The following is a 23,687-nucleotide window of genomic DNA, read 5'->3' on the forward strand; positions in this document are numbered from 1 at the left end:
AATTATATAGGAAAACTATTTACATTAGATAGTAGCCCTAGTTCTAAACTTTAATATTTTATATATTACCCCCTAGCTCTTTTGACTATAGCTAGCCGACGTGGCATTCCCTAGATTAGCTTGTCAATTAGCCTCTAATTAATAGCCTACTACACCTCCTATAGGTACTTAGTAAACTCTTTAATATCTAGCCCATTCTGCCTTAACTTCTATAGATCTAGGAACATTATATATAGCCTCCATTTAAGAAGGGCCTATATATATTTAATAAGGTTCGAATTAGGGCTATATATGGGCCATTTAATCCAGAAAATCCCCTATACTAAGAGCTACTATTTGATAGATTTATAGATATATATAGGAGCGTTATCTTGCCAAAAGTGTCGAGTTCTATTATAATAAGGTAGAAGGCCCTCTTCTAGAGCCTTCTAGTACGACTAGGCTATATATCTATAGTATAAAGTACTTAGATCCCTCTCTAGGATAATAAGCTCACTCTAACTACCTATCTATATTACCCTTTATACTATAATTATAATATTTGCCCTTATATAGTTCTTCAAGTTAACAAATCCATAGTTATATTTCTTAAAAGGAAAATAGAATATCTAGGTAATTAGATTTAAAGTATTATTTTAATAAGAACACTCGTTAGAAAAGATAGTCTAAGATAGTTAGAAATACTAAAAAGAATTACTATACTATACTTAACTTACTTAAATTAATTCGTTAGTTTTTTCTAACTAATTATATACAAAGTTATATCTATCCTTTACTAGCTCTTTTATCAAAGGAATCCTCTTTTTTATTTACTATTTATATAAATAGTATACTCGGAGGAATCGTCAAATAGTTAAAGGTAATACTTTCTTCCTAATCGTATTAACGAGGGCCTTCCTTGCTATATATCGTTCCTTTTTAATTATTAAAAGGATATATCGCTTTTCCGAAGGCGAAAGAACCTTAGGACGGCCGCTTCGAGGTAGAGACTTAAAAGTGTTATAAGAATTCCAGAGTTCAATGGTATGGTAGATAGCCGGTCGAGATACACTAAACAGGGTTACTAGAGATCGCTTGCTATATTCTGCAGATATAAGGCTGCAAATAGTAACTCGAATATAAGGGCTTAATTCCCTATTATCGCGATGGTCAGCCGTCAATTTGGATATAAAATTGTATAGTTTGGGCTCTATATTGTAGAGCTGTAGGATGTAGAAAAGAAGGTTGGGTACGCGTCTCTGTCGTGGAACGCGTTTATGTGGGTGGGGTGGCAGGGGACTTTTGACCCCTGACTGTAGGTAAGGTAGTTAAGTCACATCGCCTACTTGACATGGTCTCTTCAACCCGCTCTTCAGCTCAATGTATTTCATTGACTATGCCGGGATGGAATGCCACTGCCTTTCTATTCCTAGGCCCAGGAGCTGGCCATCACGATTGCTATAACAGAGACGACTACCCTACCTTAATTACCCCACTCCAATCAGTTGGGGGAATGTGTTTCTGTCAGATTCAATTTTCTACTCCGAATCCGTAGCGAGTTACGAGGGGGAAATATTTCCTGTTGTCGTTTCGATTGTTGTTCTTTTTCTTCCTTCTCGGGTGTGTTAGTTAAGTGAGATTCGTTTGCAAGAACCCATCGGCGACCACAGCTGCAGCATGAACATCCATTCATTAACAGGCTACAGATACTCCTAGTCCTCTTATCTAATCCCTTGACTCCGAGCTTACTCAAGGTCATACAGGAGATAATTAATTACGCTAGGTACCCAAAGGCCCTTGCAGCTACGCGCCACCCGCGGAGCAACTCTCCCTATATTCTCATCGGTATTCTAGGCGCCCAGCCTGGAAGGTCTCGTCTCTGGTCTGTTTCAGAAATGGCATCAACGCCGTTCCTCCGGTACCCGTCAGCTCTCCTCCGCCTGCCGGCACTGTCTCCTTCGCCTCGGCGGAGGAGGAAGCCCGCAGCTTCGACGACGCCGTTGCCAGGTTGACTTCCCGTCTCGTGTTTTGCTGGCGCGATGGGATGATGATGTACCGCGTCACCATCTGCAGATGCTTATTCCTGAACTCGGCCAACGCCCTCGTCGCCGTCTGAAACGCTTCCCGCACCTCTGTCAGTTCCGGACCGAGCCCTCCCTTTCCCTCTCCGCCCGCCGCCAGCAACTCTTCCACTCCCTTCCTCAGGCCCCCGGGGTACCTGGCCGCCACGTCCTCGAGAAACCTGCGATGTGGCTCCGGCATGTACCCCCTCACTTCCTCGTGGAAGCCGACGGCTGGCTTCCCTCCCTGACCTCCACCTCCCTCCTTCGGGTCCGAATTAATACTATTACTGCTGCTGCCGCCGCCGCCGCTGCTACTGTTGCTGCTGCCCATTGCGATATGTTCCACCCCCAGCGCGATATCAAGGAACTGCACCAGCGAGCTCTGCCCGTTGCTGCCCCCCCTCAGCTGCCGCCACTCGCCCTTCCCGTTGGCCTTTCCCTCTGCCTCGCCTTCGCCCTCCGCCGATTCGGCGTAGAACACGCCCCTCGGCAGGCCTGCGGCCTCCATGTTCTTGCTCCCCGCCAGGAACGGCCGGATCTGGTGGTAGAAGACGTCCGGCCGGCACCGCTCGTCCATGCGGTCCAGCAGGCGGCCCAGCCGCCCGATGCACGCCGTCGTCTCGCCCAGCGCCCGCGACGCCACGGCGGCGGCGGCGGCGGCGGTGGTGGTGGCGGGGGGAACATCTTGGTCTCGGGCCGCGAACAGGGCGTGCATCGCGCGCAGGAGGACGGGAAGCAGGCGCGCCCCCTCCGCCTCCATGGCGACCGAGACCATGTAGAACCACGACTCGTCCGCCGTGCCGGTGAAGGTGTGCAGGGCGCGGAGCGCGTCCGGGTCCGTTAGATCCAGGTCGCGGTCCGGAACAGAAGTGGAGGGGGTTGTGTTGCTGGGGGTGCTGGCGGTGTTGGTGCTGGTGGAGGCGATCTCAAAGTTCCAGAGGCTAAGAGAGGCGAAGGTCGCCACGGGAGGAGTGCCGAGGTGGGTCGTGACGGCGAGGAAGGGCAGAGTTATCTGGGGCGGTAGGGTCTGATGACGAGGGGCAGTGTTAGAGCAGGGAGGGTGAAAGATTTATGAAGAGTAATTAATTAGTAGCAACAAGATGAGAAGCGGGGATGAGAACCGTAATTACCTCAGCGGCAGTGTCACCGCCCCAGATATAGGCGTGCGCGAGGAAGCCTAGGATGACGCAGGCTCGGCGCCATTCGGGTTCCGCGGTGAGGCGGTCTGTCGAAAGGATGGGGAGCTGGTGGACTTGGTCTCGCAGCGTCCTGCTTGCCAATGCGTTTGGGAGAGACTCGACCAGCAACTCCCAGGGGCCGTAGTAGGGGTTTGGGAGTTTCCTGAGGGGCGGCTCCTCTGGTAGAAAGCCGTTTGATGTGACTGCATACTCGTTCAGTGGCATCGGCAGCACTTCTGTGCTGCCTCCTCGGCTATTATTAAAGGTGAGTGTTTCTGAGGGAGACATGAGGGCTTCGGGTGATTGAAGAAAAGTAGAACCCAGAACGAATAGTAATTAAGGTAATTAGTTGTTTGCCTCGGGTATGCGATACCGAGAGAAGGAGTCGAGAAGACCTGAAGAAGCAATGCAGACAAGACGCATTATCCATGTGCTCAAGTAAGGAGGACGCTGTAATTAAGTTCAGGTCGTGTAAGTAATAGATGACGCCGCCCGACTACTATTCTTTCCGTTAGTTCCGCAGTGACCCCAGTACTTCCGCTGATTTCCGGGAAGTGATGATGCCGGTCGACTGCCATTTTTGATGTCATATGCATCACAAACGCCGTGACAAACAACGCCTGTTCCCCAGCAGAATTTCGATATCACGCCATCCATGACGGAAACCGAGGGACAAACGACTACCCGCTCCATCGATTACCTTGATCCGTTGGGGATTGACTCTGAGTCAAACGAGGGGGGCATTAGGACGACATAGACTTGCCTGTTTGCAGGTGAGTAACCGAGATGAAGTGGACCTAGAGTGGGATGGCCCTCCCGGAACGGAGGTGCGGAAGGCGGAAGACGGAACGAAAAATCGGCAAGCTGCTGGAGAAGTGGGTCCCGGCATTAACCGTGGCCCACCCGGAGCCGGCTCGGAGCAAGACCGGAATCAGGGACTCGGGGGGAGTAAACAAACGATAGACAGCTTATAAGTTGTTTTTTTACGCCGTGTTGAGTGTTGAATTTGAGACCGATATCTCCCAATACTTTGGCTTGTTTTCTATGTGGTTTTTCGCACCATGGACGCCGAATACCAATCCCTGATCGATGCTTTCCGGGCCGGGCAGAAGAAGCCCGAGTTTCCCAGCAACTTTGATTCGAGGGAGTATGCGAGACGGTTGGATGCCCAAGATAAGCTCAGTTTTCTTCGAGACAGTTTCATCATTCCAACCAAGGGTTCCTTGCGGAAAAAAGCCCTTACGGGCACCTTGCCCGGTATGCGAGCCCCTTGCTTTCGATAAACGTAATTAATAATTAGATACTAACGTTGCCGCGCCCAGGAGAGCATAAGCGAGTTGGAACGCTCGACGGAGAAGGGAAGCGTACGGAGCAGAACGGCAGTAAAAACAGCAGCGGCAACGCCGAGGATGAAGAGCCAGCCATCTACTTTGTCGGGAACTCCCTCGGCGCACAGCCCAAGTCCATCCGGACGCACCTGGATGCGCAGTTGGAGACATGGGCGTCTATAGGGGTCAACGGCCACTTTACCTCGCTCGACAACTCTCCCCTGACCGCCTGGCAGGACATGGCCGCGGACTGTGCGCGAAAGTCGGTGGACCTCGTCGGCGCGGCGTCACCAAGCGAGGTCATCTACATGAACACCTTGACCGTGAATCTGCACCTGATGATGGCCAGCTTCTACCAGCCGACAGAGAAGCGGCACAAGATCATTGTCGAATGGAAGCCCTTCCCTAGCGACTACGTAGGATTCCCCCCTCCCCCTCTACCCTTCTCGCTCTGATCCGATAATATCTCACATTTCTCCTCTTCTCATGGAACATCATCTAGTTAATTAATTAACAAACACTCGTGCGCAGTACGCCATCACCTCCCAGCTAGAATGGCACGGCTTGAACCCGTCTACCTCGCTGGTGGAGATCCACCCAGACGACCCGGAGACGCAGTACATGTCGACGGCACACATCCTCTCGGTGATCGACGAGCACGCCGACGGCACGGCGCTGCTCCTGCTCCCGGGGATCCAGTACTACACGGGCCAGCTGCTGGACGTGGCGCGCATCACGGCGCACGCGCGCGCGCGGGGGATCCCCGCCGTCGGCTGGGACCTGGCCCACGCCGTGGGCAACGTCGAGCTGGCCCTGCACGACTGGGGCGTTGACTTTGCCGTGTGGTGCACCTACAAGTACCTCAACGCCGGGCCGGGCGCCATCGCCGGCGCGTTTGTCCACCAGCGGCATCACCGGCTTCGTCGGGAAGAAGACGATGGCGAAGGCGGTGCGAACGATCACGACACCGCCGGCTCTAATAATAGTGCTAATAATGATAATAATGGTGACCGACCGTCGGGGCCGCGCTACGTCCCCCGCCTGTCCGGGTGGTACGGCGCAGACAAGGCGACGCGGTTCGACATGGCCAAGGAGTTCCGCCCCGCGGAGGGCGCACACGGGTGGCAGGTGTCGAACCCGAGCGCGGCGGACCTGGCATGCGTCGGGGCTGCGCTGGGCCTGTTTGAGCGCGCGGGCATGCGGGCGCTGCGGGACAAGGCGGTCGTGCTGACGGGGTACCTGGAGCGCTTGCTGCTCGACTTGCTGGACCGGAGCGGAGTGACGGGAAGACGGAATGAGGCGGGTGAGCCGGCGTTCCGGATCCTCACGCCCGCAGACCCGCGCGAGAGGGGGTCGCAGCTGAGTTTGCTGCTGAGGCCCGGGTTGCTGGACCGGGTGAGCGGGAGGCTGGCCGAGGCCGGCGTGGTGGTGGATGTGCGGAAGCCGGACGTGATGCGCGTCGCGCCGGTGCCCATGTACTGCCGGTTTGAAGACGTCTGGATATTTGTACGGGAGCTGGAGAAGGCGCTGGAGCGAGCAATCATAGAGCACACCCAAACAAAATGAAAAACGAGGGGAGTAAGAAAGGTCTTAACCGCGAGAGCATCAACCGAACGAACCCTAAGCTGTTCCTGTCTTTCCCCGCCTTGCTTTCCGGCCTGCAAGCTTCTTGAGTTGACCGGTGTACTCTTCATAGCTTGTGAGCAATGTTCGCCGCGCTCCTCTCCATGACTGTCATGGTACACCAGATTGTGATCAAGTTACACCTGCGGTGCATTATCAGCGCACGGTCGATACCCGCGTGGAGCATCAGACCATCGCGAGCGGCGAGCGAGGCATTCGACCGAGCGTTTTGGATAATTAACAGGCATCTGGGGGGCGAAGTGCGTTTTGAGTCCCGAGCCGCCATCTACATCATCCTTAACGTCAGCAAGGAGGCAGCACCAGAGATGGGGATAGACGGGTCACTCACCGTTGAGGCCCCTAGATCTAGCTGTCGGCGGATCGGAGCGATCGTCTGTCGTCAGGCCAATATGGGTCAGGGGAAACGGATTCAGGCCGACGCTGAGCTTCGCGTCTGTCAAGAGGGGCTGGCGGGAAAGCAGGGAAATCTTCGAGACGACACCATTCTGCATAACCGGGAAGTAGCCATCACAGGATCCGCTGCGACTGCGGACCAGGAGTAACGCTGGAAATGTTCCAGGAACGGGTCCGATCTGACATGGGAGGATAATCTGGACTGCTCTCCCCGCTAAGCAGAGCAGCCGGCTGTCGTCTCGGATCTGTGTCGCTCACGATGACTGACAACTTGGTTCCGGATACATTGACGGATACAGTTTTCAACGAGGGAGACCCTTCGAAACTCTGCGAATAATAGCATAATTATTGATAAAAAAACATGACATGTTGTGATCGGTCTGACAATGATAACATCCAATCCGAGAACATACCTGTCACTGCGTGAAATAACCAAATAATTAACGGAATTCATAATTACTTAGGTTGATGGTTTGCGCTTCACATCCCCGATGGAGTTGTTCGTTGTAACAGCATGCTTAGATGCATACGAAAACGAGGTACAGTACAATTAATTATGAAAAGTACCTAATATGCGCGGGAAACGGCTGTCGCCTATTAATCAGTTAACCTCACCGGGCAGGTAAACTGACATTTGCAGTCCGCCGGAGTATGGAATCTCGGTGGTCTTGAAACCGTTTACGGGGTCATGAATGTAGTCAAGGTACTCCTTGTACCACGTCCGTGCCATGGTTGTGTTGTCGGCAAGGACGATAGCGCCCTTCTTGAGTCTCGGCTGGACGATCTTAAGGGTGGGAAGCGCCAACGGGGTCCAGACTGTATTAATTAGTATTCCGTTAGTTTTGTTCTTCCTCATTCCTCCGAGGGCTGAAAGGACAAAAAAAGAAAAAGGACACTATGAATCAAGAAATTAAAACAAGTAAAGAGAGATGGGGAACGTACTGTCGAGAAGGAGAAAGTCGACCTGCTCGGGCATGTCGTCCCTCTTAAGAGTCTCGAGGAGGTCGCCCTCGCGGAGCTCAATGACGCCGGCCACCTCGTCTCCGGCCTCGGCCCAGTGCTCCCTGGCGCGGGCGGCCTTGGTCGGCTCCTTCTCCGTGGCAATGACCCTGCCGCTCACGTCCCTGCCCAGGGCCTTCTGGTCGGCCAGGTTCTGCCCCACTGCCAGGGCGAGGTAGATGGTCGACACGCCGAAGCTGGTGCCGGCCTCGACGACGTTCAGGGCGCCCGAGCCGCGAACGAGCAGGTACATGAAGTGGCACTTGTCCTCCTCGAGGGCGACGAACTTGTCGCGCATGTGGTCGTCGGCGGAGGCGTCCCATTTCCAGGTGAAGAGTCGGGAGGTGAGGAGGCGCTTGAACCAGAACCACGACTGGGAGAGGGACTTCTCCTGGGCCTCCGAGGCGGAGTGCAGGCGCTTGAGGAGGGCGTGCACATGTGGCTTGGCCGAGAGGGCCAGGGTGGCGGCCGTGGGAGCCATATTCAGGAAAGAAGCTTAATTAGAGAATGGCTTTCAAATGCTGCGGTAATTACTGGAGCTGGACAGGCTTGAAAAGGTTTATCGGCGTCCCTGTTCAGAAGAAACAAGGTGTCACAGTCGATTAATAGTTATATATATTAATTATTATTTCTTCTCCATCAATGGGGCGCTCGTCGAGTCACACTCAAACATTTTTGAGTCATCGAGTGGCGGGCAAAAGTAGGTCCGCGTCTTGGTGCGTGCTCGGTCCCCTGGAGCTCCTGGGATTTTCCGTTCCCCGTATTGCTCCTTTCTATTGATTTCGCTAGGTGAGCCATATGCCAGAATTGGAAAACAAAAAAAGAAAAAATGTTGCAATTACATTAGAGCCTGGAGGGGCAAAGGGCGGTGAGCCCGGCCTTAACAAGAGCATAGATTTCCAGGTATTCTAAGACGCAATCAGGTGCCAGAATTGAGAACGGGGCCTGTGAGTCAAGGTTCACGATGTGGCAGAGTCTGAAGAGGAAGGCGGTGCGGATCAGAACTTACATATACGAAGTATGTGCAGGGGCTTCTATGAACAAGGCTTACTACCGATCATAATTTATTACCACATGATCCAGGGACTTTCAGCCCCTTCAAATATTGCCGCCATTAGTATATCCAGGGAAGTAATATGTGCTATACTGTACCTATTACCTAATCTAAGTTCATACAATTATACATCCGTTACCCCCAAGTACATCAATCCAGGAAGGTCCAATAGTTCTCGGAAGACACCCAGCAGAAATCAACAATGGCATACATTCTCTGCTTTCATTTTCGTTCTCCCTTGTGGCGTATTCTCTCCAACTACCTAGTTTCCTAAGGCCACGAGTCGAGGTTAGTATCCCTAATGGTCGTGAACTTGTCCAGGATAACAGTCTTGGTAGTGTTGAGTTTGCCCAGCAGAGTTAGATTCTTCTCCGTTTCAGACGACAGCCGCAAGATCCCCACAACGGCACTATCCCGATGCTCGGCGGCATCAATTGAGGGTGACTCTTCCCAACTCGGACTCCGGAGCCCGCGGCGAGTCCAACCTTGACCTGTACTACTCCATGGCGCTTACACGGTTCGGTCGGCCCAGGTGTGGTGTCAACAACGCGGCAAAGGTCATCTTGGTGTCGTACATCAGCAACGAGAATGCCTAAGCTGGCAGGAAGGGCGTGAAATTGAATCTGGTGGTGGGGGCTTGGGGGGGCCAAAGCTCTGAGAAGCCGAAGTAATTAGGTGTTGAAGGCGTGCAGTGATGGCGTACTTCACCTTTGACCTGGTGATATCCACGGGGTAACAGGTGACAGCAACGTAGGGAGTAGACAGACACTGTAAAATGCTTGTAATCAAATCGATGCGAATATTAATTACCCAAACATGTCCGTACGCTGTATTGCACCCAAGAATGACCGTACCCGCTATACCATGCGAGAAAGAAAAACAATGAAGCATAATAACAGAAAGTAATAATATGCCTGACAAAGGAAACCTCCCCAAAGGAGTGTGACATTGCTCCACCGAGGTTCGCCCCCCTCTCCTGATTCTTACTCTATCTTCGGCATCAACCCTCAAAACGGCAACCCCCTGCCCCTGCCAATGGCATCATCCTCCTCCGACTCGGCCGCCTCCCCGGGCAGGTGCTTGTAGCTCCTCCCCTTCCGGTTCCCAACCACACCGGCCTCGGCCCACTGCCACGGCGAAGACCACGGCGACGACGAGCCACCCCAACCCCATCCCCATCCCCACCCCCACCCCCACCCCATCCGCTGCGAGATCGGGGTCGGGGTCGGGGACCCGGCCCGCCAAGCAGCAGCGGGGCGCTTCTTCCCCCCCGACAAGCGCGAAGAGGGACCGGCCCCGCCCACCACCGCATCCCGCACCCCGCGCACCAGCCCGCTCAGCCTGTCGCCCGCGGCGGCCCCGTGGGCCACGACGAGGAACACCCCCGCGGCGACGCAGGCGACGGCGGCGGATGCGAGGAGGTACCGTGCGGGCGGCGGGAACGGCGAGAGCGCGGGAGTAGCGACGGCGGCGGCGGCGGCGTGCTGCTGCTGGTCCGCGCCGGAGCCGCTCACCGCCGCCGGTGGGAGGTGAAGCGCGGGGTAGTGGTGGTGGTGGTGGTGCAGCAGCAGGGCGGTCAGGGTGAATGGCAGGAAGCAGACGGCGACGGTCAGCAGGGCGTTGGAGGTTTGTGTTGCGTGGTGGGCGGTCAGGGTCGAAACCTGTTAATTATGTAAGGAGCACCCGGCGTGGGGTTTTGTCATCAGTTGTTGTGTTCGTGAAGGGGCAGGTTATTTACGTGATCGAGTTGGCATCGAAGGTTGGGTAGGTGATTAATTATTGGAAAGGTGGTGATTAGGGAGGAGGGAAATAATTACTGACCTGGTATGCGACGAGCTTGAGGGTGTCTGCTTGGTGTTGCAGGGCGGACTGCAGGGCGGCGAGGTCGCGGACGTCGGCATCGATGTTACGGATCGCCGAGGCCGTGGAGTCGTCGTCAAGGTCAAAGTAGTCGGCCAGGTCCGTCTCCTTGAACCGCTGCCATGTCGAGAGGGTCGCGGCTAGGTTGTGGCTCAGCTGCTCCACGACTTGAGTCGCTTGGTCCGCAAACCGCTGGGCTTTGCGGGAGCCGTCGTTTATGGGCTGCAGTGATTCAAGGTCAGATTTTAATTACTTCTGCGCGCGATTCGTGCGGTCATGCATCGTGAGGGAAAATCCCGTCCCCAGACTCACCTGATGCTTCAGCGCTCTCATGACCTGTCTGCCCGTGTTCTCCCACTCTTCCTTGACCTCCCGCACGCAAGACTCCATGGCTCGAAGGAAATACTCTCTGGCGTCCGCAACCGAGCTGTCGGCCATGTGGCGGCCGCAAGTCAGCGGATCCATGGCGGCTCCTCCCTGCGTGGTCTGATACGACCGGACGTCGTGCCGGCTCTCGCCTCCGTCATGGTACGTGTCGAAGACGCCGTACGCGGTCCAGTGGCGGTTGTCAACACCGACAATCAGGCACGAGACTTGAGCCTCGTGGATGCAAGTCTGGATCCGTTCTCCAGACTTGTTCAGGAAGCTAATGTTCCTCGAGCCCCGAAGCGGCCCGTTATGCCCGCCGCCGCGGCGACGATCGGTGAAGGGGTGGCTGTCCTGTCTCCATGCGAAGAAGGGCAGGTGGAAGGAGAGCGAAAAGCCCTGAACCCCGGAGGACTGTGCAGGTGTCAGGATATGGTGCCAGCAACAAAGGACAACGGTAATTAGTGGAGGAAAGAGAAGAAAACGAAAGAGGATAAACAGAGGAGTAGAAGACGTACATGGAGCCTCACGTCCATGTCCGACTGAAAGCTCAGATGCTTGTAGACGAAGTCCCTCAGCGGCAGAGCGTGCCGCTCCGGAGCGGCCGCGGCAAGGGCCAGCGTAGTGGCGGGATCCAGATTAGTGGTGTAACTGACGGTGTCAGGTCACAGCTGAATGGACATGATGAAAGGTAGATAATCACAGGGGACTCACATGAGTCGCCTCTCGGAGGAGTTGCCGTCTTTCGACTCGGTGTCGATCAGTTGGGGCACAGCCCTCTGGTCGCTCGATCAGCAACGACGACAACCCGTTGGGTTGCTTGGAGTGACTTACAGATACTAGAGCCTCATAGAGCTGGCCGCGCGTGAGGAACTTCATGCCATGCGCCCCAGGGTGCGTGCCGTTCGACCGGGGCTCGTCGAGGATGGCGACGAGGTCCGGGTCACCCTCCGGATCGCAGGACAGGGCCTCGAAGCTTGCTGGGGCGCAGAACTCCTGGATCTCGTCGGAAATGTACCGGCTGGACGGCTCGTCCGCTTCTTGCACGAAAGCCCGGATGACCCTCGCGGCTTTGCTCATCTTCTCGTCTCCCTGCATCTCGGCCAGGGTCAGGCAGTACGGCGTGTGCTCAGCGGAGTCATCCGAGGCCCGATTGTTCTCGAAGAAGTCGGGCCACAGCGAGGAACGGTACTGTGTTGTTGTCTCGTCTGCCTCCCGACCAGACCGCATTCTTCTGCGGCCGGTCTTCTTGTGGTGTTTCCCAGGCCCGAACCCATCATCGCCATCTGACTCGTACTCGGCCGTGTCGGAAGAAGAGTCGTCGGCGTCCGAACCCAGCAGAGCTCGGCGGAACTCGGAGATATGGTTGCTGCCCGTGGTGTAGGCAATGAACGAGATGGCGGGCGACGGTGGCAGGAGATCCCAGACAGCTAGGGGCAGCTCGAGGATCAGGACCGCGCCGAAGCCGGGGAAGAGGGCAGAGATCTGGATGCCCTTGGCTTCTTCCGGCGCGCCGAGCAGCCACTGCCTCCACTTCTCCGTGTCGACGCGCTGATCCCGGAGCCGACAGGTTACCAAGATGGCAGGGCCCATCGTCGGAGTCGTCTGTGACTGAGGGGTGGGAGGGTTTAGCAGAAGCAGAGACTCATTATCCGATTGCTCCTGGACTTGGTGCGGAAGGGGCGTGAGCACGATAGTCTTGGGCTTCCTCGACAGAAACGAGTGCACCGGGGTTCGTCGGCGCGGCTGTTCAAACATGGGCTGCCCGGTGCGGCGGTCGACCTGGACGACCGAGTACGCGTCGTCTCTGAACGAGAGGGTCGCGGTCCAGGCGTGCATCCGGTTGAGGATCCTCCTGTGGAGCTCTACGACCGAGAGCCAGTCGGCAGTGTGCGCGGCATGCGCAAGCTCCTGGACCAGTGACGCTGTGAACGAGTGGTGGTCGTTCGCTTCGGTCGGCGCCGGCTCAGCACCGCCTGCTGCCGCCAAGGTCTCGACTACACCTTGCCCGACGAACGCGCCTTTGTTCTCTTGGACTTGGTGGAAACAGTCATGGAGCAGCAGGACGTCGCAATCGACCTCTCCGAGGAACGAATGCAGTATTGACGATTGCACCGTGGGTGAGTCTCGACCCCGGCTGGTTCTGGGTCAGTCGTGTTGAGGACTGGATAGTACGGACAACAAGAGAGACGGATGATGATTACTTACTTGGCCGCCCACACGGGACTCCCTCCCGGCTGTTCGCTCGGCCGAGCATGGCCGGCATAGTACAGGATTAGCAGGTTGCCCTCTTGGCCGTGCTCGTCCACGAGATCGGCGACTTTCCGCGACAGCTCGACGGCCGACCGCCTCGATGGGATCTTCCAGTACTCGGTGTCGTAATGATAAAGACCCCTAAAGACGGCCTCGAGCTTCCTGGCTTCAGGTTCCACGCCGAGGTCATCCCTATCCCAGCTCATAAGCAGGACCTTAACTTTCCTGTACCGCGTTGCAAATCTGTCGGGCCATGCTGCCGTGACAGCATCGCTGAGGTATGACAGAAACGACGAGAAGTCGGCCATGTGGAAACCCGCCGACGAGGTATCGTGTGTTGTCATTTTTATGGGTGAGGCCATGATGAGACCCTGAGAACTCGCTAATAATAATTATTACTCGTACAAAGAGAGAGCAAACAAGCAGAAAGAACACAACCAAGAATATTATGGAAGCGACATAATGTTTATTTCAAGAAATCAACAGCAAAATGTCCGAGGAACGAGGTAGTGGTTTGTATTATCATGGCGCCTCGGGAGTCGCGGTCGTAGCGCGTCCAACCATACCCCTGCTGACACGAGAAAAAAATAAAATCAAAAAAAGCCAGGCCACAAAAGAAGCCACCAACGTGGAGTTGGCCATTGGACAGAGGTGAAGGGCGAGACGGCATCCTGTGCGTGGCTCGGCGAGGCTTGCTGGCACCAAAAGAGACCACTGTGGGCTCGTGTCAGCCAGAACCGGGCTGCCCGGCGACGTGTCTCGACAAGAAAGGGTCGGGAGGGGCGGCCTTGGCTCGTGATGGTTAGGTCGGCCGGGGCGAATCGTGTCAAGCCACTATGAAGGGCTAAAAATCGCGACAATCCTTCTGGGCGCCGAGCCTGATTGGGCTGTCAAGAACTAAGCCCCGGTCTTCTGGTGGGTGCTCTGCGCGGCCACTACCAGCGACACCGCCTATTGGTGTGTTCTCGGTCTGGATAAGAGTGAACAACGACGAGCGTCTGATAGGATTTGATCCATCATCTGCAGTTGGTTATCTTGACATCAAGAGTCACCTCAGGACCCGTAGAGTAACTATAGTTAGTAATGAGTCAGTAGTGGTAATTCTCTGTAAATTTGATGATTACGAGGCGTCCCCGACAATTCAAGGACACCATGCTCTTTGACCGGGATATGCGCGACAATCCTGAGGGAGCATGTTCTGTTTAATTAATGATCTATGCGATCGTTGTTCCAGAGGAGGGTCTGGAAGTCGTGAAGGAAGTTAAGAAGATGAATACTAATTAATTAGGTATTCCCGTAACTAGTTCATCATGGACTCACGCTACTCTTCCGGTGATAATTAGCAGGCATTTCCTCTCGTGATCTCCCCGCTGCAGGGAGGGTATGATGAGCTTGGATATCAACTCCAGAGTTGAGCAAACTGTTCGAATCGTTAGAATAAGGACGTTTTCATGAAGGCCAGAATGACGTCTGCTCATGTCCCGGAACCGAGATCGCAGGGTTGGGTCACTGACGCCTCTGTGGCGGCGATGTAACCCGGGGGACAGGGGGCGCCGGCTAAACGGTGGTCGATTGCCTCTGGGTGGTGATGGATGGTTACTGCTGTGTATTGCACTTATTGTCTTAGTGGGTCACTTTTGCAGTTTCAGACGGCACGTCGGGAGATCAACAGGCGATTGCCCAGAAGGAATGCGCGCGCAGGCGGGCTAGGTAATTGGTGGGATGTCTAAAACGCTGGCTCAAGCCGCGGGCCAGGTTTTGCGCATAGATGATCAACAAAGTGAGATGCCGAGTTTGGCAGTCTCGGAGGAAGAATGGCTTTTGCGGTTATACAAAGTTATGGAGAATAGGGGGTTCACCACCAAACGGACCCGTTTGTGGAGACCAGAGTGCACACGCAATTCAAGGCGGATTGCGGATGGAATATGACTAGAGAATGGAGGTGTTATCTTCCGCTTCCGTCATGGTTGATCAAAGTGAGCGGGTGGTGCCAGGTAATATATCTGTTGGTTCCGGACAGAGTAATTACTGCAACAAACAAAGTAGTGAGCCGAGTTATATAACTATACCTACTTTACCTATGGGGCTGCGGTGAACATCCCGGGGTATCTATCGGGAAACGGTCCAAGATCTTCATCCCTTCGATCCTCAGCAAACGCCGATGATGTGTTGGCTGTGGGAGCGATCAGTGGCAATATTACTGGCGGCCGGCGTGATCGCCAACCCGCTCCGCCCGCGCCGGATCCCCTGGCCGGAGCCGGTTCCGGCATCTTCCATCGGGCCCATTGACTGGTCTTCAATACCGCCTTCTCCCTACAAACACGCCTTGCGGCAGACCAACACCACCACGACCAGCAGCAGTAGCAGCAGCAGCAGCAGCAAATATGACAATCAAGTCTACTCGGTACAGGTCTCGGGATCTTCCTCCTCCCCGCCAGCATCCGTCGACTGGCGCAACCGCGACGGCCAGAACTACATCACGACACCGCAGGACCAGGGCGCCTGTAACAGCTGCTGGGCGTTCGCCGTGGCGGCGCTGATCGAGTCCATGATGCGCATCGAGCACGGGGTCTGGGGCAAGCGCAGCGAGGCCGACGTGCACGACGGGGTGGGCGCGGCGTGCGAGAGCGTGGGCAACGCCGAGGACACGCTGGCCTGGGTGGCCGGGCAGGGGCCCGAATTCGTCGCCGACCCGACCCGGCCCGCCCCGGGCATCGCCGACTGGGCCTGCGACCCCTACGAGGCGACGGCGCACGCCTACGAGCACTGCGACGACCGCTCCGGGCGCACGACGCACATTCCCTACTACCAGGCCCTCGGCCTGGTCGAGGACCAGAAGCGGTGGCTGGACGAGTACGGGCCCATCATCGCCACCTTTGTCCTCTACGACGACTTTGGCTCGTGGAAGCCGACCGCGGCCGGCGGAAGCGGCGGTGACGTGTACCGGTGGGACGGCGTTTCCGGCTCGGACGGCAACCACCTCGCCATCGTGATCGGCTACGACGACGAGAAGCAGGCCTGGCTTATGAAGAACTCATGGGGATCCGGATGGGGGGACGAGGGATTTGTCTACTTTGCGTAAGTCAGGGGTTCCACTGCTTTTTTTTTTTCCCCTCCAAAATCGTTTGCCTCTCGGTAATTTTATCCGCATCCAGGGAACTGACAACAGATACAGGTACGGCGAGGCCAACATCGACAACTGGACCAAGTATGGGCTCGTCAATGTCAACCCGGACCCGTGGACACGCAGGAAGCACCAGAGCGGAAGCATGATGCAATCCGGCAACGGCGAGACGCACCGAAACTTTGAGCTGCTCGTCAGCGAGGCCGGGGGTTCCGGCTTCACGCACGTCTCCCGCGATGGGAACAGTACCCAATGGAGCAAGGTGCTGGAGGTCTCGGGCAGCGGCAGCGGCAGCGGCCTCGTGGGCCAGCCTGCCATTCTCGGCACCTCCTTCAACCGGGACTTCCACGCGGTGAGCCTGGATGAGAACCAGGTGGTCCAACAGTGGGCATACAGACAGTCGGAGATGCGCTGGTCCCGGGTCTCGGCCATCGAGGGCACTAAGATCGACGGCTTTCCCGGTCTCGCCCAGAGCGACGGCTCAACTCTGGTCATGGTGGTCAAGCACGCCGACGGCACCCTGAACGAGGTAAGCATATCTTGCCGGAAGTCATAATTAACGAAGGAAGATCTTCCGTAAAAGAAAAGGAAAAGATGAAAAAAAAAAGGTACACGTGCTAACGGCGGATCGCACAAGTGGCAACAAGCACCCAACAGCACAACCTGGACCCTGGCCAACTCACCCATCGCAAGCGGCATCGCCCAGAGCGGGCCGGCGCTCGTGCAGTCCAACGCCGGACTCAACCTCTACGACCGGCAGCAGGGCGCCTCGCGGGGCAACATCTACACCGTCGCGGTCCGCGAGGACGGCAAGCTGCAGCTCTTCTGGCGCCCCGGCGCGGACGCGGCCGGGTGGTCGGCCGGGGAGGTGTTCGGCGGCTCCGGCGTCGTGGACCCCGGCTCGCCGCCCGTCATGATTCAGGACTACTCGGGGACGGCCAACGAGACGAGCGTCGGCCGGTTCCAGCTGGCCGTCGCCGTCGGGGGGAGCGTCCAACACTGGGAGCGGGCCAACGACGACCTCGAGGCCGGGCAGGCCCCGCCCGCGGGGGCAGAAGGGGGGTCCCCGGCGGGCAGGTGGGAACTGGTCGAGACGGCGGGCACCGGGGTGAAGCGCGTCTGGGCGCTGCTCCAGGGGAGCTTTGGTGGGAGGCTGCACATGATCACGGAGGGCACGGACGGCCGGCTGTCGTACTGGGAGCGCGATGAGAAGTGGGTTGAGGTCGAGAAGCTGCCGGCGTTGAGCGACGCCGCTTGGACGAGATCGGGCCCGGTGAGTGGTGGTTGAGGGTAGTCCCAAGTACCTGATTATAATTATATGAAAGAGATGTCCCCCGAATAATTATATGAGTGAACCAACGACCATGAAGACATGCGGCTTTATCAGCATACCGACGCGACTTGTCCTGGTTGCATCTGCTACGACCCCTGATTAATTACAACACCGCACAGCGGCAGAGACGGGGCCAGAAGCTGCACATAGAAAGAAGGCTGGACAACTTCCCCGAGACGCTATAAGTAAGCAATTGACAATGCTTGCCAATCAAGACAGACGACCCCTACTTCCGTAAGGTATTAGGTAATTTTGAGAAGAGCACGGAGTATGTCGGGTGGTAAGTGCTGTGATCACATATTTAGGAGCCGGGCGCCGTCAAACATTTCGTCTTTCCCCGTGCATATCAGGGCGCAATGGGCGACTCAACTGAGCACGACGGACATTTCGCAAGGAAAATGGTTCTGTTACCCTTCCGAATTCGCTACTTGGGCGTAACGTTACTCTGAGAGATTTCCTTCCCTTGCTCCTTCACACTGTTAACCCCCAAAACAAAAGGAAACACACGCCTCGTTGGACCCTTAGCAACATCACCATAACCACCAACCAGTAATTAAGCAGTTCGTAGCAAGGAACAACCCCCAAGCCCCGAGCCCGTCACTCGCTGCTAGAATCATGCCCAGAGCGGCCAGTTTAGCCGGTGTACGAGCAGGTCAGGTCCGAGCCGCTGGTGGCGCAGTTCGTGAGCACCTCGTTGCCCTGCTTGATGTCGATGATGGTGGCGCCCGAGGGGGTGACCGTGCCGCTGGAGCCGGTGGCGTATGCGTCTGTGAAGGTGACGGTACCAAAGTCGGCAAAGGGGACCAGGCTGCTGCCCTCCTGGAAGTCCTCGACGATCCACTCGGCGTTGGTCTCGCACAGGGTGGACGGGGTGCTGGTGAAGGTGTGCGAGACCTTCTGGCCGGTGCTGAGGTTCTCGAGCGTGGCCACGCCGGCCCTCTTGGACGACGCCTCGACGCTCATCCGGATCTGGTCGCCCGCGCTCAGGCGGAAGTTGGAGAAGGAGTAGGCGTAGTCGGGGATCCACTCGTACCAGGCGTCGAACGAGCCGTCGCCGTAGAAGGAGACGCCCGTCTGCAGGATCGCCTGCTGGCACGTGTCGCCGTCGATGCCCACCCAGGCCGACGCCGCCGCGTTCGGGTTCCTGTCGTGCACCGACGGCACCGTGATCGTCCCGTATACAGACGTGAACCCGGTCCCGATCTGCACCGCTCCCGCCCAGTTGGACGAGTACTGCGGGTACGTCGTGTTCCGGATGTTGGGCCCCGAGTGGTGCAGCGGCCGCCCGACGCCGCGACGAGCCACGCCCTGCGGCAGGGCCGCGGCGAGACCCGCGGTCGTCGCGATCAGGACGGCGAGCTTCATGATCTCAAGACACAAGATAGGTAGGGGAGGGGAGGGAAGGAGAGAGAAAGCAGGAGAGACCAAAAGAGCAGAGGCGCGAGGGAAATGTCTTCTATGAGCTGTGAGCTGTGGGCTGTGATGTCTGGGGATGTGGCAGCCTTGATGAGAGAGCTAGAATCCTCTTGGACGGTGATTCCGGTCGGTCTGTTGGTGGCCCCTTTATACTCGTGGTTGCTTGGGGGAGAGAGACAGAGCGCGAGAGTGTGTCTCCTTCGAAGCATCCACATGGTGATGGTGGTGACCTGTCTCGTCGTCGTCAACGCTCTCGAGGGCCAAGCAGCGGCGCCGCCAGATGGCACGTTGCCATCCCCGACCTCGACCATGGCGTTGGACGCTATTCCCTAGATCGCAGGAGGCATGCTATCACGGCGTCCGGCGGGAGCCGAAGGCGCTCCGAGTGACCCGCCATCTCGACTCTGAGAGCTGCCATCGAGTTTTGACAATGCCCTAAGGAGGCATAAGGCCGATTAGCGAGGGCTTCGTGCTGCGGACAACAACAGCTTATATGGAAGGTCGCCTTGACACGACCCCTTCGTTCTCCCCGAAAGTAGAAGGAAGAGATGCATGTATGCAGGGCACATGTATGTAGCTACAGGCTGCCTAGGTACACGTACCTTGCGTGCCGTTTTCTTGACCCCAATGTTGCTCTGCCAGTTGGGTTAATTATGCGTCGCCTCGGGCGCTTGAGGGGTCGCTGTGATAGCATCAGCGCGGCCGTAGCGTCGGCGGTGGAGTGGAGGGCCCATCAGGAGCCGAAACACGCGAGTCCTGGTTGCGGATCGTTGCCCCAGTGGGCAAGTCGTATTAGGCCCTGAGTTGAAGGCAAGCCCCCCGAGAGGCCTTCCTCTACGATGTAACCCCTCGGCAAAGGCTTAATTCGTCTCGGCAAGGCTTGATTACCTTGGCAAAGCTTGATTCGTGGATGATGCACACTGCCGAAATCGCCTTCCTTTTCCTCCGCCGTCGACTGCCACAGTTTCGGCATCTGCCTGCGGTCCCGTTATATCCGCGCTTTGCTCCGAAAACAGACTGCCACGGGCCCCCCAGAATGCTCACCCCCCCTCCTGGCAAAAATTCCGATCACTGGCTTGTGGTATTCAGGCACGAGCTCACGCTTTTGCTTTGAGGAGAAATCATGACAATGTACTCGATGGATAATGCCCGTGTCATGACGCCATGAATCCATGAAAGCGCATGGCTAATTAGGGGCTGTCTTTTGTTTCTTAGTAGTCCGAGAGGTGAATTGCGTCGGTCCGTCTCTATCGCAGCACCTCGGCATCCAAGGCAAGGTAAATACCTAACCTAATTAGCTCAAAACGGCCTCCCAATTCTCCGCCTCTATGGCCTCGATTGCCGGCGCATGTAGTGAGCCGACAAACAGAATCCAGATCGAACGCTTGGTTGATGAGACGGTTTGCGGCCTGGAACACGGCTCCCTGGAATGCGAGCCTCCTCTCAGCCTAGACCAGCCCCTCTACCGCGGTGAAATGCAGTGCTTGTTTTAATGTTCACACTACCTAGTTACCTGAGGGTCCCTCGAACTGTCGCTCTAAGCTATATTAAACGGCATCTCCCAAAGGGAATGGGCTCAGAGAAATATAACGATACCATATACACTGATACTTCATCTTGCCTTGAGGAACATCTTGGCAGGACGAAAACGAAAAAGTAGCTGAAAACAAAAGATACAAAGAAGAGAGACATGGAGTAAGTCGCCATTTCCCATGACCGTGTTGAGCGAGACAGCATCTTCAGTTTCCCTATTAGAGGTCAAGCATACTTCAGATAGGGAGTATCTACAAATCTCCCTATTGTTGAAGCTAGATGGTTCTGCCATGTGTTTTGATCAATGTCATGATTTGTTTGGCATTATCCTTGTGCGGTACTGTTCACAAAACCTTCGTTCAACTTCATCAGCAGCACATCTCAGGGTCTGTTGGAGCTAATAACAACATTAAGGTGCCTATGTATTTTTCAGACGCTACAAGACAGTGCCTTTAAGCTTAGTTGATTGAGTTACATTGGTTAATGTGTGGACCTTCTCCCTTTGAACTTCGTCGAGTTTTGTTTTTAACTTAGGTAGGTAGTCATTATGACTACCTACCTGCGTATTAAATACTGCCTCACAATCCTCGGGGTACCTGATGTGTACTACTACCTCTATAGGTTTAGCAATGCGTAGTTTTAGACCGTAAATTGATATTACACCGACTCCCTCCCCATCCCACCGTTCTGCTATGGTAGAAAGTCTTAACGTCGAGATGCTACAGGGCTTGGAACCGATCTTAAACCGATAGGTTGCCCCTTTCAACGGCGACCTTGACGTAAAGGAGAGGTACGCCCTCTTGTCCTAATATGTTTCTCACTGAAATGTATCCGTAATTATACAAGTGCATACTCGTAGTCAGTCAAACTCGAGAAGTGCCGTTAACAACGGCGAGGTCTCTTCTATGAGTGAGTGAGCAGCTGGCTACATTTAGGTAATGTGCACACCTATATATGGTACCTCTTCTATCATACAACTCCTACGGTTAATATGACAGTGCTAGGCATTGCAAGTTGAAAACTACCTGTTCTTGGTTGTAAAGGTTCACTCCCAGCTGCCAACACTACGATCGAATTCCCCCGAGGTTATGGCCAGGGACTATTCCGCGTCGTCGGTCGGGGTGATTTCCTTACATGGAGCAGCATTTTCTGGTTTGGTATGGCGCAGAGGAGGCTGACGAATACCGTGGGTGCTCAAGGGGTCGCTGGTATTTGTGAATCACGCCCACTTCGGATTTCGACCATGACGGCGCAGCCTTAGACACAAGCTGCTGGTGTTTTAGGGGAGCAAAAGACCACCTCTATAATTAGGTCAAGCAACGTACACTTTACTCGGTGCTTACCCAGGTAATCATAATCACGCCCACGTCAACGCCGTGAGGGATGTCAGTATCGCATTTGGAGTACCTCGTCATTGCCTCGAAAGACTTAGTTTTGGAGGGCAAAGTTACCCTAGCATGGCTTAATTACACCTTTTTCTGCTAATTATGTTATGCTAATCTTGACAGGCTAATAGATCAATAAGACAATAGAGCGGGGGAGACGGTCCAGAATATTAAAGGAATTCGTAGCGTACCTACTGCACCTAGCGATAGTTGTCACTGAAGTGCGCCACCTCTGCGGCATGGGTTAGAGGCGGCGTACACTGACTGCTCCGTGGCCACCATGATTATTGCTACCTTGGTGTGGCAACAGCGATATTTGTTCGCTGGTTCGTTGGAACCGGTATGTGAGCGGCAAGGTGTGGCTGTGCAATGCTCTGGTTCCGTTGCTTCGCCCACGAGGCCTTTGCAAAGGGAGGCCTCGGAGACCTCCACTGTCCAGTTCAAGTTATCCGAGGGAGGCGGGGGTGGATGAACCAACCCTAACCCCCTTCTACCATTCTTTGTGTGCCAGGTCCGCGTCCATCCATGGGCTGCAAGTCGTGAGATGCGGCTATGAAAGCCTTGCGTGCAAGTCGAGAGCAACGGCGGGGTAAGGGCGGGAATAAGGGGGATAAATGGTGCCCGGGCGGGGAGCATCTGGTGCTGCTTGTCTCCCCGCGCGCCATCCTTTTCAGTTTCTGCCTTCCCTACTTACCTACATACTCTACCTGCCTAAGGTTAAAGCGGGCGTATACTAGACACGAAATTGGAAGCAGAATATGGTTCGAGGCTCCGTCTCCACCTATCGCCTGAGGAGCGACCATCTCGAGGAGTATTTAAAGTCCCAGTTCCCCGGCTATGAGAAATTTGGCGTCCAAGTAGGTGCTTGAGATTGCCCTCCTTACTACTTAATCAGGCGAACCGCAGTTTGATTTGGCGCGCTGACGGATGCTCGCGACAGCTCTCGGCAGATGGCAAGGAGTTCTATACTTTTAACACGCCTGCCGCTTTGACAGAGGTGTGTGGCGATGTTCCCCCGATGATCAGGGAAGGGGCATAAATCGGGCAATCGCTAACGTGGCACAAATCCAGGAGCAGCTGAAGTATATCGATGAGCATGTGCGGCTTAAGCATGATGATGACGCCGATTTTCTCTAACTTTGAGTTCGCTAGAGCCTTGGTACCAGCAAGGTCAGACAGAAATCGATCAGTGAGGGGTAAACCGCGAGGCTTTTGAGACTCATCTGTGCTGTACAGTACATATAGTACAGTAATTACGGATTACATACCGTACCTTACAGACAGAATAACTAAGAACTTCGGGGGGGAACTGCTTTTAGCGCTCAGCCTTAGAGTCGCGTGGTTACTATGTAGTCAGTATTATGCGCATGATTGGATGAACTCCGCATCGCCGCAATTGCCCACCCCGGTTATGGCCTCGGGTCGGACACAGCCGGGCGCCCTCACAGCCTCACACACTTTTCGCAAAGGGGGCGGCATAGAGGGATCACAGGGTCTATGTCCGTACGCGGCCGCGCTTGTGAGCTTGCATGTGGGTTAATGAACGAGTGATAAGCGTGAAGGCAAGGTACCGAGTATGGATGTACATACGTACATACATATAATCCGTACGTCTTCCGTCTTACTCCGTATTTGTGGTAGGACAAGGATCAGCAGCGAACCCGCTGAGACCCACGGCCGGGGGAACAACCGCGTTCTCCGGTTGGTGGACCACAGTCCTCCCTCAGCTGAGCTTGTGGGGCAATCCGCCTCCAAGGCATAATGAATTCAGTAACCAGA

At 55.4% G+C, this 23,687-nt stretch overlaps 10 protein-coding genes across 10 annotated transcripts; 5 read left to right on the top strand and 5 right to left on the bottom strand.

Moving 5' to 3' along the window:
- Positions 1-845: 845 nt before the first annotated feature.
- On the bottom strand, positions 846-1,166 carry MYCTH_50019 (uncharacterized protein; the record flags this gene model as incomplete). The annotated part of the gene is made up of 1 exon (XM_003662480.1): positions 846-1,166. A coding segment is annotated over one exon (321 nt), but the record flags the coding sequence as incomplete, so codon positions are not given.
- Positions 1,167-1,585: 419 nt separating this feature from the next.
- MYCTH_2303249 (uncharacterized protein) lies at positions 1,586-3,610 on the bottom strand. Its single transcript, XM_003662481.1, has 2 exons — positions 3,173-3,610; positions 1,586-3,069 (listed from the first exon to the last, which is right to left on the bottom strand). Exons 1-2 carry the CDS (start codon positions 3,506-3,508, stop codon positions 1,819-1,821), a joined length of 1,587 nt encoding a protein of 528 aa, XP_003662529.1. The 5' UTR covers positions 3,509-3,610; the 3' UTR covers positions 1,586-1,818.
- Positions 3,611-4,241: 631 nt separating this feature from the next.
- MYCTH_2303251 (uncharacterized protein) lies at positions 4,242-6,176 on the top strand. Its single transcript, XM_003662482.1, has 3 exons — positions 4,242-4,477; positions 4,543-4,964; positions 5,080-6,176. Exons 1-3 carry the CDS (start codon positions 4,282-4,284, stop codon positions 6,112-6,114), a joined length of 1,653 nt encoding a protein of 550 aa, XP_003662530.1. The 5' UTR covers positions 4,242-4,281; the 3' UTR covers positions 6,115-6,176.
- A 78-nt stretch (positions 6,177-6,254) lies between these two features.
- MYCTH_2126285 (uncharacterized protein) lies at positions 6,255-6,734 on the top strand (the record flags this gene model as incomplete). Its single annotated transcript, XM_003662483.1, has 1 exon — positions 6,255-6,734. One exon carries the CDS (start codon positions 6,255-6,257, stop codon positions 6,732-6,734), a length of 480 nt encoding a protein of 159 aa, XP_003662531.1.
- A 452-nt stretch (positions 6,735-7,186) lies between these two features.
- MYCTH_2062247 (uncharacterized protein) lies at positions 7,187-8,065 on the bottom strand (the record flags this gene model as incomplete). Its single annotated transcript, XM_003662484.1, has 3 exons — positions 7,187-7,401; positions 7,528-7,709; positions 7,773-8,065. The coding sequence occupies 3 exons, from the start codon at positions 8,063-8,065 to the stop codon at positions 7,187-7,189; spliced, it is 690 nt and encodes a 229-aa protein (XP_003662532.1).
- Positions 8,066-8,548: 483 nt separating this feature from the next.
- Positions 8,549-9,234, top strand: MYCTH_2126287 (uncharacterized protein; the record flags this gene model as incomplete). Its single annotated transcript, XM_003662485.1, has 2 exons — positions 8,549-8,575; positions 9,019-9,234. 2 exons carry the CDS (start codon positions 8,549-8,551, stop codon positions 9,232-9,234), a joined length of 243 nt encoding a protein of 80 aa, XP_003662533.1.
- Positions 9,235-10,724: 1,490 nt separating this feature from the next.
- MYCTH_2303253 (uncharacterized protein) lies at positions 10,725-13,650 on the bottom strand. The gene is made up of 5 exons (XM_003662486.1): positions 13,073-13,650; positions 11,699-13,001; positions 11,579-11,643; positions 11,383-11,515; positions 10,725-11,278 (listed from the first exon to the last, which is right to left on the bottom strand). Exons 1-5 carry the CDS (start codon positions 13,459-13,461, stop codon positions 10,748-10,750), a joined length of 2,421 nt encoding a protein of 806 aa, XP_003662534.1. The 5' UTR covers positions 13,462-13,650; the 3' UTR covers positions 10,725-10,747.
- A 1,631-nt stretch (positions 13,651-15,281) lies between these two features.
- MYCTH_2061855 (protease) lies at positions 15,282-17,529 on the top strand (the record flags this gene model as incomplete). The annotated part of the gene is made up of 3 exons (XM_003662487.1): positions 15,282-16,195; positions 16,293-16,770; positions 16,879-17,529. The coding sequence occupies 3 exons, from the start codon at positions 15,282-15,284 to the stop codon at positions 17,527-17,529; spliced, it is 2,043 nt and encodes a 680-aa protein (XP_003662535.1).
- A 577-nt stretch (positions 17,530-18,106) lies between these two features.
- MYCTH_2303256 (uncharacterized protein) lies at positions 18,107-19,117 on the bottom strand. The gene has a single exon (XM_003662488.1). The coding sequence runs from the start codon at positions 18,937-18,939 to the stop codon at positions 18,208-18,210; it is 732 nt and encodes a 243-aa protein (XP_003662536.1). The 5' UTR covers positions 18,940-19,117; the 3' UTR covers positions 18,107-18,207.
- A 3,420-nt stretch (positions 19,118-22,537) lies between these two features.
- Positions 22,538-23,154, top strand: MYCTH_2303257 (uncharacterized protein). The gene is made up of 3 exons (XM_003662489.1): positions 22,538-22,765; positions 22,849-22,905; positions 22,980-23,154. Exons 1-3 carry the CDS (start codon positions 22,667-22,669, stop codon positions 23,043-23,045), a joined length of 222 nt encoding a protein of 73 aa, XP_003662537.1. The 5' UTR covers positions 22,538-22,666; the 3' UTR covers positions 23,046-23,154.
- The last annotated feature ends 533 nt before the right edge of the window (positions 23,155-23,687 follow it).

Source organism: Thermothelomyces thermophilus, chromosome 3 (assembly GCF_000226095.1).
Source record: "Thermothelomyces thermophilus ATCC 42464 chromosome 3, complete sequence".
NCBI lineage: Eukaryota > Fungi > Ascomycota > Sordariomycetes > Sordariales > Chaetomiaceae > Thermothelomyces > Thermothelomyces thermophilus.